This window comes from Pleurodeles waltl, chromosome 6, assembly GCF_031143425.1.
Source record: "Pleurodeles waltl isolate 20211129_DDA chromosome 6, aPleWal1.hap1.20221129, whole genome shotgun sequence".
NCBI lineage: Eukaryota > Metazoa > Chordata > Amphibia > Caudata > Salamandridae > Pleurodeles > Pleurodeles waltl.
In genome coordinates, this window is record NC_090445.1 from 12,469,268 (window position 1) to 12,488,693 (window position 19,426).

The 19,426-nt window shown below is 49.2% G+C and overlaps 1 protein-coding gene across 1 annotated transcript in view; it reads right to left on the reverse strand.

Annotated features, from left to right (window-relative positions):
- The window catches only part of LOC138299020 (uncharacterized), a 335,289-nt gene that overhangs the window by 172,389 nt on the left and 143,474 nt on the right, over window positions 1–19,426 (reverse strand). The window contains exon 13 of the mRNA XM_069236923.1: window positions 12,585–12,661. Within this exon, the coding sequence (XP_069093024.1) occupies window positions 12,585–12,661 (77 nt within the window). The remainder of the gene's footprint in view (window positions 1–12,584; window positions 12,662–19,426) is intronic.

The window sequence follows — 19,426 nt, forward strand, 5'->3', positions numbered from 1 at the left end:
AAGAAAATATATTTTTCTATAACAAAACCTATTGGCTGGATTTGTCTCTGAGTGTGTGTACCTCATTTATTGTCTATGTGTATGTACAACAAATGCCTAACACTACTCCTTGGATAAGCCTACTGCTCGACCACACTACCACAAAATAGAGCATTAGTATTATCTATTTTTACCACTATTTTACCTCTAAGGGGAACCCTTGGACTCTGTGCATGCTATTCCTTACTTTGAAATAGCACATACAGAGCCAACTTCCTACATTGGTGGATCAGCGGTGGGGTACAAGACTTTGCATTTGCTGGACTACTCAGCCAATACCTGATCACACGACAAATTCCAAAATTGTCATTAGAAATTGATTTTTGCAATTTGAAAAGTTTTCTAAATTCTTAAAAGTCCTGCTAGGGCCTTGTGTTAGATCCTGTTTAGCATTTCTTTTAGAGTTTAAAAGTTTGTAAAAGTTTGAATTAGAACCTAGAACTAGTTGTAGATTCTTAAAAAGTATTCCAACTTTTAGAAGCAAAATGTCTAGCACAGATGTGACTGTGGTGGAACTCGACACCACACCTTACCTCCATCTACAGATGAGAGAGCTAAGGTCACTCTGTAAACTAAAGAAAATAACAATGGGCCCCAAACCTACCAAAATACAGCTCCAGGAGCTTTTGGCAGAGTTTGAAAAGGCCAACCCCTCTGAGGGTAGCAACTCAGAGGAAGAGGATAGTGACTTGGAGGGAAATTCCCCCCCTCCAGTCCTACTTAGGGAGAGCAGGGCTACTCAAGCCCTGACTCCACAAATACTAGTCAGAGATGCTGGTTCCCTCACAGGAGGGACCAACAACTCTGAAATCACTGAGGATAACTCCAGTGAAGAGGACATCCAGTTAGCCAGGATGGCCAAAAGATTGGCTTTGGAAAGACAGATCCTAGCCATAGAGAGGGAAAGACAAGAGATGGGCCTAGGACCCATCAATGGTGGCAGCAACATAAATAGGGTCAGAGATTCTCCTGACATGTTGAAAATCCCTAAAGGGATTGTAACTAAATATGAAGATGGTGATGACATCACCAAATGGTTCACAGCTTTTGAGAGGGCTTGTGTAACCAGAAAAGTGAACAAATCTCACTGGGGTGCTCTCCTTTGGGAAATGTTCACAGGAAAGTGTAGGGATAGACTCCTCACACTCTCTGGAAAAGATGCAGAATCTTATGACCTCATGAAGGGTACCCTGATTGAGGGCTTTGGATTCTCCACTGAGGAGTATAGGATTAGATTCAGGGGGGCTCAAAAATCCTCGAGCCAGACCTGGGTTGACTTTGTAGACTACTCAGTAAAAACACTAGATGGTTGGATTCAAGGCAGTGGTGTAAGTAATTATGATGGGCTGTACAATTTATTTGTGAAAGAACACCTGTTAAGTAATTGTTTCAATGATAAACTGCATCAGCATCTGGTAGACCTAGGACCAATTTCTCCCCAAGAATTGGGAAAGAAGGCGGACCATTGGGTCAAGACTAGGGTGTCCAAAACTTCCACAGGGGGTGACCAAAAGAAAGGGGTCACAAAACCTCCCCAGGGGAAAGGTGGTGAGACAGCCAAAAATAAAAATAGCCAAGAGTCTTCTAAAGGCCCCCAAAAACCTGCACAGGAGGGTGGGCCCAGAGCCTCTTCACAAAACAATCCTGGGTACAAGGGTAAAAACTTTGATCCCAAAAAGGCCTGGTGTCGAAACTGTAGTCAGTCTGGACACCAAACTGGAGACAAGGCCTGTCCCAAGAAAAGTTCCACTCCAAACTCCAATCCAGGTAACACTGGAATGGCTAGTCTCCAAGTGGGATCAACAGTGTGCCCAGAGCAAATCAGGGTCCACACTGAAGCTACTCTAGTCTCTGAGGGTGGGGTGGATTTAGCCACACTAGCTGCCTGGCCCCCTAACATGCAAAAATACAGGCAGCAGCTCTTTATTAATGGGACAAGCGTAGAGGGCCTGAGGGATACAGGTGCCAGTGTCACCATGGTGACAGAGAAACTGGTTTCCCCTGGCCAATACCTGACTGGAAAAACTTATACAGTCACCAATGCTGACAATCAAACTAAAGCACATCCCATGGCAATGGTAACTTTAGAATGGGGAGGGGTCAATGGCCTGAAACAGGTGGTGGTCTCCTCAAACATCCCAGTAGACTGTCTGCTTGGAAATGACCTGGAGTCCTCAGCATGGGCTGAGGTAGAACTAAAAACCCATGCAGCCATGCTGGGTATCCCTGAACTGGTGTGTGTAAAAACAAGAGCACAATGCAAGGCACAGGGTGAAAAAGTAGAGCTGGAGTCTGGAAAAATGGCCCAGCCTACCAAGAGAAAAGGAAAGTCAGTTGGGAAACCAACTGCAACACAGTCAGAAAAAGGGAACCTCTCTTCTCAGGAAGAAGTTCTGCCCTCTGAAGGAACTGAGCCTTTGGAGCTTGAACCTTATCAGGTTGAGCTCTTAGGCCCAGGGGGACCCTCAAGGGAGGAGCTGTGTAAGGGACAAGAAACCTGTCCCTCTCTTGAAGGCCTTAGGCAGCAAGCTGCTGAAGAGTCCAAGGGCAAGAAAAATGGAACACATAGGGTCTATTGGGAAGATGGACTCCTGTACACTGAGGCCAGAGACCCCAAACCTGGTGCCACTAGGAGAGTGGTGGTGCCTCAGTCGTTCAGAGAGTTTATTCTGACCTTAGCCCATGATATTCCCCTTGCTGGGCATTTGGGACAAACCAAGACGTGGGAGAGGTTAGTCAACCACTTCTACTGGCCCAATATGTCCCAGAAGGTTAAGGAGTTTTGCCTCTCCTGCCCCACCTGTCAATCCAGTGGTAAGACAGGTGGGCACCCAAAGGCCCCCCTCATTCCACTTCCAGTGGTGGGGGTCCCCTTTGAAAGAGTGGGTGTGGACATAGTTGGTCCACTGGAACCTCCCACAGCCTCAGGAAATATGTACATCCTAGTAGTAGTGGATCATGCTACTAGGTATCCTGAAGCTATTCCCCTTAGGTCGACTACTGCCCCTGCAGTAGCCAAGGCCCTCATTGGTATCTTTACCAGAGTGGGTTTCCCTAAGGAGGTGGTGTCTGACAGAGGTACCAACTTCATGTCAGCATACCTAAAACACATGTGGAATGAGTGTGGAGTGACTTATAAATTCACTACACCATACCATCCACAAACTAATGGCTTGGTTGAGAGATTCAACAAGACATTAAAAGGCATGATCATGGGGCTCCCAGAAAAGCTCAAAAGGAGATGGGATGTCCTCTTGCCATGTCTGCTTTTCGCTTACAGAGAGGTGCCACAGAAGGGAGTAGGATTCTCACCCTTTGAACTTCTGTTTGGTCATCCTGTAAGGGGACCACTTGCCCTTGTTAAAGAAGGCTGGGAGAGACCTCTCCATGAGCCTAAACAGGACATAGTGGACTATGTACTTGGCCTTCGCTCTAGAATGGCAGAGTACATGGAAAAGGCAACCAAAAACCTTGAGGCCAGCCAACAGCTCCAGAAGTTTTGGTATGACCAAAAGGCTGCACTGGTTGAGTTCCAACCAGGGCAGAAAGTCTGGGTTCTGGAGCCTGTGGCTCCCAGGGCACTCCAGGACAAATGGAGTGGCCCTTACCCAGTGCTAGAAAGGAAGAGTCAGGTCACCTACCTGGTGGACCTGGGCACAAGCAGGAGCCCCAAGAGGGTGATCCATGTGAACCGCCTTAAGCTCTTCCATGACAGGGCTGATGTGAATCTGTTGATGGTAACAGATGAGGATCAGGAGGCAGAGAGTGAACCTCTCCCTGATCTTCTATCATCAGACCCAAAAGATGGCTCAGTGGATGGAGTGATCTACTCAGACACCCTCTCTGGCCAACAGCAAGCTGATTGTAGGAGAGTCCTACAACAGTTTCCTGAACTCTTCTCCTTAACCCCTGGTCAGACACACCTGTGTACCCATGATGTGGACACAGGAGACAGCATGCCTGTCAAGAACAAAATCTTTAGACAGTCTGACCATGTTAAGGAAAGCATCAAGGTGGAAGTCCACAAGATGCTGGAATTGGGAGTAATTGAGCGCTCTGACAGCCCCTGGGCTAGCCCAGTGGTCTTAGTCCCCAAACCTCACACCAAAGATGGAAAGAAAGAGATGAGGTTTTGTGTGGACTACAGAGGGCTCAATTCTGTCACCAAGACAGATGCTCATCCAATTCCTAGAGCTGATGAGCTCATAGATAAATTAGGTGCTGCCAAATTCTTAAGTACCTTTGACTTGACAGCAGGGTACTGGCAAATAAAAATGGCACCTGGAGCAAAAGAGAAAACAGCATTCTCCACACCTGATGGGCATTATCAGTTTACTGTTATGCCCTTTGGTTTAAAGAATGCCCCTGCCACCTTCCAAAGGTTGGTGAATCAAGTCCTTGCTGGCTTGGAGTCCTTTAGCACAGCTTATCTTGATGATATTGCTGTCTTTAGCTCCACCTGGCAGGATCACCTGGTCCACCTGAAGAAGGTTTTGAAGGCCCTGCAATCTGCAGGCCTCTCTATCAAGGCATCCAAATGCCAGATAGGGCAGGGAACTGTGGTTTACTTGGGCCACCTTGTAGGTGGAGGCCAAGTTCAGCCACTCCAACCCAAGATCCAGACTATTCTGGACTGGGTAGCTCCAAAAACCCAGACTCAAGTCAGGGCATTCCTTGGCTTGACTGGGTATTACAGGAGGTTTGTGAAGGGATATGGATCCATTGTGACAGCCCTCACTGAACTCACCTCCAAGAAAATGCCCAAGAAAGTGAACTGGACTGTGGAATGCCAACAGGCCTTTGACACCCTGAAACAAGCAATGTGCTCAGCACCAGTTCTAAAAGCTCCAGATTATTCTAAGCAGTTCATTGTGCAGACAGATGCCTCTGAACATGGGATAGGGGCAGTTTTGTCCCAAACAAATGATGATGGCCTTGACCAGCCTGTTGCTTTCATTAGCAGGAGGTTACTCCCCAGGGAGCAGCATTGGAGTGCCATTGAGAGGGAGGCCTTTGCTGTGGTTTGGTCCCTGAAGAAGCTGAGACCATACCTCTTTGGGACTCACTTCCTAGTTCAAACTGACCACAGACCTCTCAAATGGCTGATGCAAATGAAAGGTGAAAATCCTAAACTGTTGAGGTGGTCCATCTCCCTACAGGGAATGGACTTTATAGTGGAACACAGACCTGGGACTGCCCATGCCAATGCAGATGGCCTTTCCAGGTTCTTCCACTTAGAAAATGAAGACTCTCTTGGGAAAGGTTAGTCTCATCCTCTTTCGTTTGGGGGGGGGTTGTGTAAGGAAATGCCTCCTTGGCATGGTTGCCCCCTGACTTTTTGCCTTTGCTGATGCTATGTTTACAATTGAAAGTGTGCTGAGGCCTGCTAACCAGGCCCCAGCACCAGTGTTCTTTCCCTAACCTGTACTTTTGTATCCACAATTGGCAGACCCTGGCATCCAGATAAGTCCCTTGTAACTGGTACTTCTAGTACCAAGGGCCCTGATGCCAAGGAAGGTCTCTAAGGGCTGCAGCATGTCTTATGCCACCCTGGAGACCTCTCACTCAACACAGACACACTGCTTGCCAGCTTGTGTGTGCTAGTGAGGACAAAACGAGTAAGTCGACATGGCACTCCCCTCAGGGTGCCATGCCAGCCTCTCACTGCCTATGCAGTATAGGTAAGACACCCCTCTAGCAGGCCTTACAGCCCTAAGGCAGGGTGCACTATACCATAGGTGAGGGTACCAGTGCATGAGCATGGTACCCCTACAGTGTCTAAACAAAACCTTAAGACATTGTAAGTGCAGGGTAGCCATAAGAGTATATGGTCTGGGAGTCTGTCAAACACGAACTCCACAGCCCCATAATGGCTACACTGAAAACTGGGAAGTTTGGTATCAAACTTCTCAGCACAATAAATGCACACTGATGCCAGTGTACATTTTATTGCAAAATACACCCCAGAGGGCACCTTAGAGGTGCCCCCTGAAACTTAACCGACTATCTGTGTAGGCTGACTAGTTCCAGCAGCCTGCCACACTAGAGACATGTTGCTGGCCCCATGGGGAGAGTGCCTTTGTCACTCTGAGGCCAGTAACAAAGCCTGCACTGGGTGGAGATGCTAACACCTCCCCCAGGCAGGAGCTGTAACACCTGGCGGTGAGCCTCAAAGGCTCACCCCTTTGTCACAGCACCGCAGGACACTCCAGCTAGTGGAGTTGCCCGCCCCCTCCGGCCCCGGCCCCCACTTTTGGCGGCAAGGCCGGAGAAAATAATGAGAATAACAAGGAGGAGTCACTGGCCAGTCAGGACAGCCCCTAAGGTGTCCTGAGCTGAGGTGACTCTAACTTTTAGAAATCCTCCATCTTGCAGATGGAGGATTCCCCCAATAGGGTTAGGATTGTGACCCCCTCCCCTTGGGAGGAGGCACAAAGAGGGTGTACCCACCCTCAGGGCTAGTAGCCATTGGCTACTAACCCCCCAGACCTAAACACGCCCTTAAATTTAGTATTTAAGGGCTACCCTGAACCCTAGAAAATTAGATTCCTGCGACAACAAGAAGAAGGACTGCCCAGCTGAAAACCCCTGCAGAGGAAGACCAGAAGACACCAACTGCCTTGGCTCCAGAAACTCACCGGCCTGTCTCCTGCCTTCCAAAGAACTCTGCTCCAGCGACGCCTTCCAAAGGGACCAGCGACCTCTGAATCCTCTGAGGACTGCCCTGCTTCGACGACGACCAGAAACTCCCGAGGACAGCGGACCTGCTCCAAAAAGACTGCAACTTTGTTTCAAGGAGCAGCTTTAAAGACCCCTGCAACTCCCCGCAAGAAGCGTGAGACTTGCAACACTGCACCCGGCGACCCCGACTCGGCTGGTGGAGAACCAACACCTCAGGGAGGACCCCCGGACTACTCTCCGACTGTGAGTACCAAAACCTGTCCCCCCTGAGCCCCCACAGCGCCGCCTGCAGAGGGAATCCTGAGGCTTCCCCTGACCGCGACTCTCTGAAACCTAAGTCCCGACGCCTGGAAAAGACCCTGCACCCGCAGCCCCCAGGACCTGAAGGACCGGACTTTCACTGGAGAAGTGACCCCCAGGAGTCCCTCTCCCTTGCCCAAGTGGAGGTTTCCCCGAGGAAGCCCCCCCTTGCCTGCCTGCAGCGCTGAAGAGATCCGTTGATCTCTCATAGACTAACATTGCAAACCCGACGCTTGTTTCTACACTGCACCCGGCCGCCCCCGCGCTGCTGAGGGTGAAATTTCTGTGTGGGCTTGTGTCCCCCCCGGTGCCCTACAAAACCCCCCCTGGTCTGCCCTCCGAAGACGCGGGTACTTACCTGCAAGCAGACCGGAACCGGGGCACCCCCTTCTCTCCATTATAGCCTATGCGTTTTGGGCACCCTTTTGAACTCTGCACCTGACCGGCCCTGAGCTGCTGGTGTGGTGACTTTGGGGTTGCTCTGAACCCCCAACGGCGGGCTACCTTGGACCAAGAACTGAACCCTGTAAGTGTCTTACTTACCTGGTAAAACTAACAAAAACTTACCTCCCCCAGGAACTGTGAAAATTGCACTGTGTCCACTTTTAAAGTAGCTATTTGTGAATAACTTGAAAAGTATACATGCAATTGAAATGATTCAAAGTTCCTAATGTACTTACCTGCAATACCTTTCAAACAAGATATTACATGTGAAATTTGAACCTGTGGTTCTTAAAATAAACTAAGAAAATATATTTTTCTATAACAAAACCTATTGGCTGGATTTGTCTCTGAGTGTGTGTACCTCATTTATTGTCTATGTGTATGTACAACAAATGCCTAACACTACTCCTTGGATAAGCCTACTGCTCGACCACACTACCACAAAATAGAGCATTAGTATTATCTATTTTTACCACTATTTTACCTCTAAGGGGAACCCTTGGACTCTGTGCATGCTATTCCTTACTTTGAAATAGCACATACAGAGCCAACTTCCTACAGTGATTAATCAAGATGTCTGTCGAGTAGGAGGAGCCTGAGGTCATTGTTGAAGGGGACTAGGCAGGTGGTTAGGCGGAGGGAAGGAGGCAGAGAGTTTCAGATGCACGTGGCACTACCAGAGAATGATTGGTACACGTATCGTTATCGAGTGAAGGCGGGGGCTTCCAGAAGTAGGGTTTGGGCATTTCTGGACCCCCTATTTGCTACAGAGATTTTCAGTTTCTCATTTAGATAGGAGGGTGAGGGGGAGCGCAGCGGTGTGTAATGCAATTCACTGGGGGGGGCCATTGGAGGGTTAGCGAAGCAGAGAAATCGTGATCAAATTTCTTGAGACCTAAGACGAAGCGCGCTGCAGCATGTACTATTGCTCTCAGGAGGCCTAAGTGAACTTTGGGAATTCCTGAGAGAAGGGAAATTGCATAATCTAGTCTGAGAGTTGGAGACTTCACCACTGTTTTGAGGTTTGTTCTGTCTGATGCCACAAAGTTGGCTAAGTTGGTGTTGTGTTCTTTTGGCCAAGGCTGCGATGTGGCTGTGAAAATGTAGATGATTGTCAAGGGTGCTACCAAGTGATCTGGCACTCTTGACAATGGTGGGGCAGCCATCCAGGGTGGGAAGGTTAGCCATCCATCTTGCACTGGAGGTTTTGCTTTCAGAGATGCGATCAAAATAAATTTTTCAGACCTCCAGTTTTGAACCTTTAAGATACCGTTTGAACGCCTTCCCAAGGGGAGGGTGCAAATGGCTCCAGTGAGGAGAAGCCGAGGACACCCTCCTACCGTCCAACCGGTCCACTGACAAAAGATTTGTGTGCATGAGTGAGCTGTGTGCGTCAGTGTGCCCTGTGCTCACATACACAACTTTCACAAACTCACTTTTCTGTGGGACTTACAGCAATCCCTGAGAGAAGACAGTGAAATAATCGATACTCAGAGATGTCTTTGTCCTCCGTGCTAATCAGAGAAGCGGCCAACCGATAAGGATCCGGGGTACCGAGCTTGAACTCTCCCAGGCTCCCACCTCACTGGAAGATGCAGGACCGGCAGATATTCTGCAGTTCCATGTGCAAGCAGCCACAGGTTTCCCTTCGTGAACAAGGCTCTGCCCCTTGTGCCTGCAGAGACACCGTTCGAGTGAAGCACTGGATCTAATCAGGCTGTTGGGTCGGTCACACATCAGATCTGGGGGTCTCAATGGTGAACACCCCTGGATGTCAAGAACAGTCCTATTCTTCGAGAATGTGTCCGCTGAATCAGGGAGAGACCAATGTAAGGAAATGCCTCCTTGGCATGGTTACCCCATGACTTTTTGCCTTTGCTGATGCCAAGTTATGATTTGAAAGTGTGCTGAGGCTGCTAACCAGGCCCCAGCACCAGTGTTCTTTCCCTAAACTGTACCTTTGTCTCCACAATTGGCACACCCTGGCATCCAGGTAAGTCCCTTGTAACTGGTACCCCTGGTACCAAGGGCCCTGATGCCAGGGAAGGTCTCTAAGGGCTGCAGCATGTCTTATGCCACCCTGGGGACCCCTCACTCAGCACATGCACACTGCTTGCCAGCTTGTGTGTGCTGGTGGGGAGAAAACGACTAAGTCGACATGGCACTCCCCTCACGGTGCCATGCCAACCTCACACTGCCTATGGCATAGATAAGTCACCCCTCTAGCAGGCCTTACAGCCCTAAGGCAGGGTGCACTATACCATAGGTGAGGGCATAGGTGTATGAGCACTATGCCCCTACAGTGTCTAAGCAAAACCTTAGACATTGTAAGTGCAGGGTAGCCATAAGAGTATATGGTCTGGGAGTCTGTCATGCACAAACTCCACAGCACCATAATGGCTACACTGAAAACTGTGAAGTTTGGTATCAAACTTCTCAGCACAATAAATGCACACTGATGCCAGTGTACATTTTATTGTAACATACACCCCAGAGGGCATCTTAGAGATGCCCCCTGAAACCTTAACCGACTTCCAGTGTGGACTGACTAGTTTTAGCAGCCTGCCACACACCAGACATGTTGCTGGCCACATGGGGAGAGTGCCTTTGTCACTCTGTGGCTAGTAACAAAGCCTGTACTGGGTAGAGGTGCTTCTCACCTCCCCTGCAGGCACTGTAACACCTGGCAGTGAGCCTCAAAGGCTCACCCCCTTTGTTACAGCACCCCAGGGCACTCCAGCTAGTGGAGTTGCCCGCCCCCTCCGGCCACGGACCCACTTTTGGCGGCAAGGCCAGAGGAGATAATGAGAAAAACAAGGAGGAGTCACTGGCCAGTCAGGACAGCCCCTAAGGTGTCCTGAGCTGAGGTGACTCTGACTTTTAGAAATCCTCCATCTTGCAGATGGAGGATTCCCCCAATAGGGTTAGGGATGTGCCCCCCCTCCCCTCAGGGAGGAGGCACAAAGAGGGTGTAGCCACCCTCAGGGCTAGTAGCCATTGGCTACTAACCCCCCAGACCTAAACACACCCCTAAATTGAGTATTTAGGGGCCCCCAGAACCAAGCAAGATAGATTCCTGCAACCTAAGACGAAGAAGGACTGCTGAGCTGAAAAACCTGCAGAGAAGACGGAGACACCAACTGCTTTGGCCCCAGCTCCACCGGCCTGTCTCCCCACTTCAAAAGAACTGCTCCAGCGACGCGTTCCACAGGGTCCAGCGACCTCTGAAGCCTCAGAGGACTACCCTGCATCTAAAAGGACCAAGAACTCCCGAGGACAGCGGCTCTGCCCCAACAAAGAAGCATCTTTGCAACAAAGAAGCAACTTTGAAAGAACACACGTTTCCTGCCGGAAGCGTGAGACTTTACACTCTGCACCCGACGCCCCCGGCTCGACTTGTGGAGAACAAACACTACAGGGAGGACTCCCCGGCGACTGCGAGCCCGTGAGTAGCCAGAGTTGACCCCCCTGAGCCCCCATAGCGACGCCTGCAGAGGGAATCCAGAGGCTCCCCCTGACCGCGACTGCCTGCTTCAAAGACCCGACGCCTGGTAAGGACACTACACTTGCAGCCCCCAGGACCTGAAGGATCCGACCTCCAGTGCAGGAGCGACCCCCAGGTGGCCCTCTCCCTTGCCCAGGTGGTGGCTACCCCGAGGAGCCCCTCCCTTGCCTGCCTGCATCGCTAAGAGACCCCTAGGTCTCCCATTGGATTACAAAACCAGACGCCTGTTTGCACACTGCGCCCGGCCGTCCCGTGCCACTGAGGGTGTACTTTTTGTGCTGACTTGTGTCACCCCCGGTGCCCTACAAAACCCCTGTGGTCTGCCCCCTGAAGACGCGGGTACTTACCTGCTGGCAGACTGGAACCGGGGCACCCCCTTCTCCATTGAAGCCTAGGAGTTTTGGGCACCACTTTGACCTCTGCACCTGACCGGCCCTGAGCTGCTGGTGTGGTAACTTTGGGGTTGCCCTGAACCCCCAACGGTGGGCTACCTTGGACCCAACTTTGAACCCTGTAGGTGGTTTACTTACCTGCAAAACTAACAAACACTTACCTCCCCCAGGAACTGCTGAAAATTGCACTGTGTCCAGTTTTAAAATAGCTTATTGCCATTTGTATGAAAACTGTATATGCTATTTTGCTAATTCAAAGTTCCTAAAGTTCCTAAATGAAATACCTTCCATTTAAAGTATTGGTTATAAATCTTGAACCTGTGGTTCTTAAAATAAACTAAGAAAATATATTTTTCTATATAAAAACCTATTGGCCTGGAATTGTCTTTGAGTGTGTGTTCCCCATTTATTGCCTGTGTGTGTACAACACATGCTTAACACTACCCTCTGATAAGCCTACTGCTCGATCACACTACCACAAAATAGAGCATTATAATTATCTCTTTTTGCCACTATCTTACCTCTAAGGGGAACCCTTGGACTCTGTGCATGCTATTTCTTACTTTGAAATAGTACATACAGAGCCAACTTCCTACAACCAATACGCGCAAAGCGAGGAAAAAACTTCAGATCAGATGTGATCTCCTGGAATCAGAGAAGATCTGGCATCAGAGATCTCTGGAAAGCTGCCGTCAGGACACCTCAAGGTCATGCATATGACCCGGACGGACACTGAACTCTGCTCGTCCTCCAACTTCGCTTTCCACAGCTCAGATTTTCTGTCTTTGCTTGGTGCAATGTTTTCTTTCGAGAGGGCTTCTGAACAAGACTAGTTTCCAGAAAATATTTTCACTAAACGCCACATACAGTGCCCCTGACCAGTATAATCTGTAAAGTGCCTATTCCTAGTGCTTTTGACAATGAAAGGGTCAGCACTTTACTGTACAAACACTACCAGATGTGGGTTCCTCTGGCGAGGAACGGTGGCTGAGAGACTCAGTATCAAGGCTAGCATTGGACCACACCTGGGGAGAGCTGAGTTCACCCTCGAGAGGTAATGCTGGGGCTCTGAGCAGAGCCTCACACTGTGCTTCGGCTGTAGTGTGAACCAAGGCGCTATGTGTAGGGAGCCACCCTGTGACTTGGCAATGGTTAACCTTTGAACACATCCAGTGCAGTACCACATGTCTACTTCTGAACATAGCCTGAACTAAAAGAGATACCTTCTTCTCCATCATCCACTTCACGAAAAAGTAGTCGTAGGGCTGGTCGCAATCTTCAGGTGCTGGGACTTCAGCTTCTGTGGGAGAGAAGACACACAAGCGAGGAGTGAGCGCTTATCCACCCAAGTAATCCCCCACCCCATGGTGATACTGGTGCAAGAAAAGAGTGAGCGCTTATCCACCCAGCTACACCCCACCCCATGGTGATAATGGTGCAAGCAAACACTTAGCACTTATCCACCCAGGTAATCCCCCACCCCATGGTGATACTGGTGCAAGCAAACACTGAGCGCTTATCCACCCAGCTACACCCCCACCCCATGGTGATAATGGTGCAAGCAAACACTGAGCGCTTATACACCCAGCTACACCCGCACCCCATGGTGATAATGGTGCAAGCAAACACTGAGCGTTTATACACCCAGCTACACCCGCGCCCCATGGTGATACTGGTGCAAGCAAACACTGAGCGCTTATCCACCTGTAGGAAAGTACCATCTTGCCTTGCATGTTACCCCCATTTTTCACTGTATATATGTTGTTTTAGTTGTATGTGTCACTGGGACCCTGCCAGCCAGGGCCCCAGTGCTCATAAGTGAGCCCTGAATGTGTTACCTGTGTTATGACTAACTGTCTCACTGAGGATCTGCTATCCAGAACCTCAGTGGTTATGCTCTCTCATTTCTTTCCAAATTGTCACTAACAGGCTAGTGACCAATTTCACCAATTTACATTGGCATACTGGAACGCCTTTATAATTCCCTAGTACATGGTACTGAGGTACCCAGGGTATTGGGGTTCCAGGAGATCCCTATGGGCTGCAGCATTTCTTTTGCCACCCATAGGGAGCTCTGACAATTCTTACACAGGCCTGCCACTGCAGCCTGAGTGAAATAACGTCCACGTTATTTCACAGCCATTTACCACTGCACTTAAGTAACTTATAAGTCACCTATATGTCTAACCTTTACCTGGTAAAGGTTAGGTGCAAAGTTACTTAGTGTGTGGGCACCCTGGCACTAGCCAAGGTGCCCCCACATTGTTCAGGGCAAATTCCCCGGACTTTGTGAGTGCGGGGACTCCATTACACGCGTGCACTACACATAGGTCCCTACCTATGTGTAGCTTCACAATGGTAACTCCGAATATGGCCATGTAACATGTCTATGATCATGGAATTGCCCCCTCTATGCCATCCTGGCATTGTTGGCACAATCCCATGATCCCACGGGTCTGTAGCACAGACCCGGGTACTGCCAAACTGCCTTTTCAGGGGTTTCACTGCAGCTGCTGCTGCCAACCCCTCAGACAGGGTTCTGCCCTCCTGGGGTCCAGCCAGGCTTGGCCCAGGATGGCAGAATAAAGGACTGCCTCAGAGAGAGGGTGTTACACCCTCTCCCTTTGGAAAAAGGTGTTAAGGCAGGGGAGGAGTAGCCTCACCCAGCCTCTGGAAATGCTTTCATGGGCACAGATGGTGCCCATTTCTGCATAAGCCAGTCTACACCGGTTCAGGGACCCCTCAGCCCTGCTCTGGCGCGAAACTGGACAAAGGAAAGGGGAGTGACCACTCCCCTGACCTGCACCTCCCCTGGGAGGTGCCCAGAGCTCCTCCAGTGTGCTCCAGACCTCTGCCATCTTGGAAACAGAGGTGCTGCTGGCACACTGGACTGCTCTGAGTAGCCAGGGCCAGCAGGTGACGTCAGAGACTCCTTCTGATAGGCTCCTTCAGGTGTTGCTAGCCTATCTTCTCTCCTAAGTAGCCAAACCCTCTTTTCTGGCTATTTAGGGTCTCTGCTTTGGGGATTTCCTTAGATAACGAATGCAGGAGCTCATCCGAGTTCCTCTGCATCTCTCTCTTCACCTTCTGCCAAGGAATCGACTGCTGACCGCGCTGGAAGCCTGCACAACTGCAACAAAGTAGCAAAGACGACTACTGCAACTCTGTAACGCTGATCCTGCCGCCTTCTCGACTGTTTTCCTGGTGGTGCATGCTGTGGGGGTAGTCTGCCTCCTCTCTGCACTAGAAGCTCCGAAGAAATCTCCTGTGGGTCGACGGAATCGTTCCCCTGCAACCGCAGGCACCAAAGAACTGCATCACCGGTACCCTGGGTCTCCTCTCAGCACGACGAGCGAGGTCCCTTGAATCCAGCAACTCTGTCCAAGTGACTCCCACAGTCCAGTGACTCTTCAGTCCAAGTTTGGTGGAGGTAAGTCCTTGGCTCCCCAAGCCAGACTGTATTACTGGGAACCGTGTCTTTTGCAGCTACTCCGGCTCCTGTGCACTTTCCGAGGAAATCCTTTGTGCACAGCCAAGCCTGGGTCCACGGCACTCTAACCTGCATTGCACGACCTCCTGAGTTGTCCTCCGGCGGCGTGGGACTCCTTTGTGCAACTTCGGGTGAGCACTGTTTCACTCCACTTCGTAGTGCCTGTTCCGGCACTTCTGCGGGTGCTGCCTGCTTCTGAGAGGGCTCCTTGTCTTGCTGGGCGCCCCCTCTGTCCCCTGACGCAATTGGCGACATCCTGGTCCCTCCTGGACCACAGCAGCATCCAAAAACCCTAACCGCACGACTTGCAGCTAGCAAGGCTTGTTTGCGGTCTTTCTTCAGGAAAACACTTCTGCACGACTCTCCACGGCGTGGGACATCCATCCTCCAAAGGGGAAGTTTCTAGCCCTTGTCGTTCCTGCAGAATCCTCAGCTTCTACTGTCCAGTAGCAGCTTCTTTGCACCCACAGCTGGCATTTCCTGGGCATCTGCCCACTCTCGACTTGATCGTGACTTTTGGACTTGGTCCCCTTGTTCCACAGGTACCCTCGTCTGGAAATCCATCGTTGTTGCATTGCTGGTGTTGGTCTTTCCTGCAGAATTCCCTTATCACGACTTCTGTGCTCTTTGGGGAACTTTAGTGCACTTTGCACTCTCTTTTCAGGGTCTTGGGGTGGGCTATTTTTCTAACCCTCACTGTTTTCTTACAGGCCCAGCGACCCTCTACAAGGTCACATAGGTTTGGGCTCCATTCGTGGTTCGCATTCCACTTTTAGAGTATATGGTTTGTGTTGCCCCTATCCCTATGTGTACCCATTGCATCCTATTGTAACTATATATTGTTTGCACTGTTTTCTAATACTATACTGCATATTTTTGGTATTGTGTACATATATCTTGTGTATATTTGCTATCCTCATACTGGGGGTACTCACTGAGATACTTTGGCATATTGTCATAAAAATAAAGTACCTTTATTTTTAGTATATCTGTGTATTGTGTTTTCTTATGATATTGTGCATATGACATTAGTGGTACTGTAGGAGCTTCACTCGTCTCCTAGTTCAGCCTAAGCTGCTCTGCTAAGCTACCATTATCTATCAGCCTAAGCTGCTAGACACCCTATACACTAATAAGGGATACCTGGGCCTGGTGCAAGGTGTAAGTACCCCTTGGTACTCACTACAAGCCAGTCCAGCCTCCTACATTGGTTGTGCAGCGGTGGGATAAGTACTTTGCAACTACTTACCACTTTTGTCATTGTACTTTTCATAAGAGAAAAATATACAAAACAAGTTCAGTGTATGTACACCTAACCAAAAAGTTTTGCTTTTCTCCCTTCACTTCTTTTCTAAGTGCTGAAAAGTACCTCTAAACTTTCTAAAAAGTTCTTAAAAAGTTTTTAAAGTTTTTTTTTTCTGTCTTTCCAAAAGTTCTGAAAAACTTTTTCTCACTTTTTCTATCACTTAAACACTTTCTAAAATGTCTGGCACGGGCCAAACTGTTGATCTGTCCAAACTTGCTTATGATCACCTTAGCTGGAAAGGAGCAAGGAGTCTCTGCATAGAAAGAGGTTTAAGTGTAGGGAAGAATCCCTCTAGAGAACTGTTAGTTAATATGCTTGTTGAACAGGATAAGGCCAGAGGTGCCACTTCTGTTGAAAAATTAGCTGATGGTTCCCAATCTGACCCTGGGGCACCCCTAGCAAAAGATTTAGAAAGGAAACTTCCTAGCCTGCCCATTATCAGACAACCTAGCATAGCTGGTACTGAGGTAGAGTCACACCATACTGATAGTGTTGTCTCACATCACAGTAAGAGTATCCCTTCTCATCATAGTAGAAGTGATGTTTCTGTTAGCCAAGCTGTAAGGGTGCCCTCTGTAAGGGACAGGTCTCCTTCTGTTCATTCTCACCATACTTCTGTTTCAAGGCATGTCCCACCCACCCACCCTGATGACAGAGTGTTGGAAAGGGAGCTCAATAGATTGAGAGTGGAACAAACCAGGCTGAAGCTCAAGAAGCAACAGCTGGATTTGGATAGGCAGTCCTTAGAAGTGGAAAGAGAAAGACAGAAATTGGGTTTAGAAACCCATGGTGGCAGCAGCAGTATTCCCCATAGTCATCCTGCAAAAGAGCATGATTCTAGGAATGTGCACAAGATAGTTCCCCCTTATAAGGAGGGGGATGACATTAACAAGTGGTTTGCTGCACTTGAGAGGGCCTGTGTTGTACAGGATGTCCCTCAAAGGCAGTGGGCTGCTATCCTATGGCTATCATTTAGTGGAAAAGGTAGGGATAGGCTCCTTACTGTGAAAGAAAGTGAAGCCAATGATTTCAAAGTTCTTAAGAATGCACTCCTAGATGGTTATGGCTTAACCACTGAACAGTACAGGATGAAGTTCAGAGAAACCAAAAAGGAGTCTTCACAAGACTGGGTAGACTTTGTTGACCATTCAGTGAAGGCCTTGGAGGGGTGGTTACATGGCAGTAAAGTTACTGATTATGAAAGCCTGTATAACTTAATCCTGAGAGAGCATATTCTTAATAACTGTGTGTCTGATTTGTTGCACCAGTACCTGGTCGACTCTGATCTGACCTCTCCCCAAGAATTGGGAAAGAAGGCAGACAAATGGGTCAGAACAAGGGTGAACAGAAAAGTTCATACAGGGGGTGACAAAGATGGCACGAAGAAGGATGGTAAGTCTTCTGACAAGGGTGGGGACAAATCTAAAAATGAGTCTTCATCAGGCCCACAAAAACACTCTGGTGGGGGTGGTGGGCCCAAATCCTCTTCAAATCAAAACAAAGAAAAGAAACCATGGTGCTATTTATGTAAAATAAAAGGCCATTGGACAACAGATCCCAGTTGTCCAAAGAAAAGCACCAAGCCTCCTACCACTACAACCCCTGCTGCTACACCTAGTGCCCCTAGTAATAGCAGTGGTGGTGGGAGCAAACCTACTAATAGCCAATCCAAGGGAGTAGCTGGGCTCACTTTTGGTAACTTAGTTGGGGTTGGTCTTGTTAGGGAGACCACAGAGGCTGTGTTAGTCTCTGAGGGGGCTATTGATTTAGCCAGCTTAGTTGCTTGTCCCCTTAACATGGATAAGTACAAGCAACTACCCCTAATAAATGGTGTTGAGGTTCAGGCCTACAGGGACACAGGTGCCAGTGTTACAATGGTAATAGAGAAACTGGTCCACCCTGAACAACACCTACTTGGTCACCAGTACCAAGTAACCGATGCTCACAACAACACACTTAGCCACCCCATGGCTGTTGTAAATCTCAACTGGGGGGGGGGGGTTACTGGTCCAAAGAAAGTTGTGGTTGCCTCAGATTTACCTGTAGACTGTCTACTAGGGAATGATTTAGAGACATCAGCTTGGTCAGATGTGGAGTTGGAGGCCCATGCAGCAATGCTGGGCATTCCAGGGAATATTTTTGCTATAACCAGGGCTCAGGCCAAAAAGCAAAAAGGACAGGGTGACTTGGATCCTGGAAGAATGGACCAAGTGCTCCCTAAAGCTAGGGCTAGTAGAAGTAAAGCACTACCTACTATCCCTCCCTCTACAGTGGATTCTACTTCTGAGGAAGAAGAATTTCCACCCTGTGCAGAACCTACACCAGAGGAGCTGGAAGCAGACACTGCTGAGCTTTTCGGTGAAGGAGGGCCTGCCAGGGAGGAGCTGAGTGTGGCACAGCATACCTGTCCCACACTAGAGGGTCTAAGGCAGCAAGCTGTCAAACAAGCAAATGGGGATGTCAGTGACTCTCACAGAGTTTACTGGGAGGACAACCTCTTGTACACTGAAGCAAGGGATCCAAAACCTGGAACTGCCAGGAGATTGGCGATTCCTCAGGAGTACAGAAAGTTCGTCCTAACTCTAGCCCACGACATTCCCTTAGCTGGACATTTGGGGCAAAGGAAAACTTGGGACAGGCTTGTACCCTTGTTTCATTCGCCTAGAATGTCAGAGGACACAAAGGAATTTTGTAAGTCCTGTGAAGCCTGTCAAGCCAGTGGCAAGACAGGTGGCACTCCAAAGGCACCCCTTATTCCACTGCCTGTGGTTGGGGTTCCCTTTGAAAGGGTAGGGGTTGACATAGTTGGCCCCCTTGACCCTCCTAATGCTTCAGGCAATAGGTTTATCTTGGTGGTAGTGGACCATGCGCCAGATATCCTGAAGCAATTCCTCTAAGGACCACTACAGCTCCTGCAGTGGCAAAGGCCCTCCTGGGAATCTTTTCCAGGGTGGGCTTCCCAAAAGAGGTGGTATCAGACAGGGGAAGCAATTTCATGTCTGCTTACTTAAAGGCCATGTGGAAGGAGTGTGGTGTTACATACAAGTTCACTACACCCTATCATCCACAAACAAATGGACTGGTGGAGAGATTTAACAAAACTCTCAAAGCCATGATTATCGGACTCCCTGAAAAACTCCGCAGGAGATGGGATATCCTGTTACCTTGTCTCCTTTTTGCTTACAGGGAGGTACCCCAAAAAGGAGTGGGCTTCAGCCCCTTTGAACTCCTATTTGGACACCCTGTGAGAGGTCCTCTAACACTTGTTA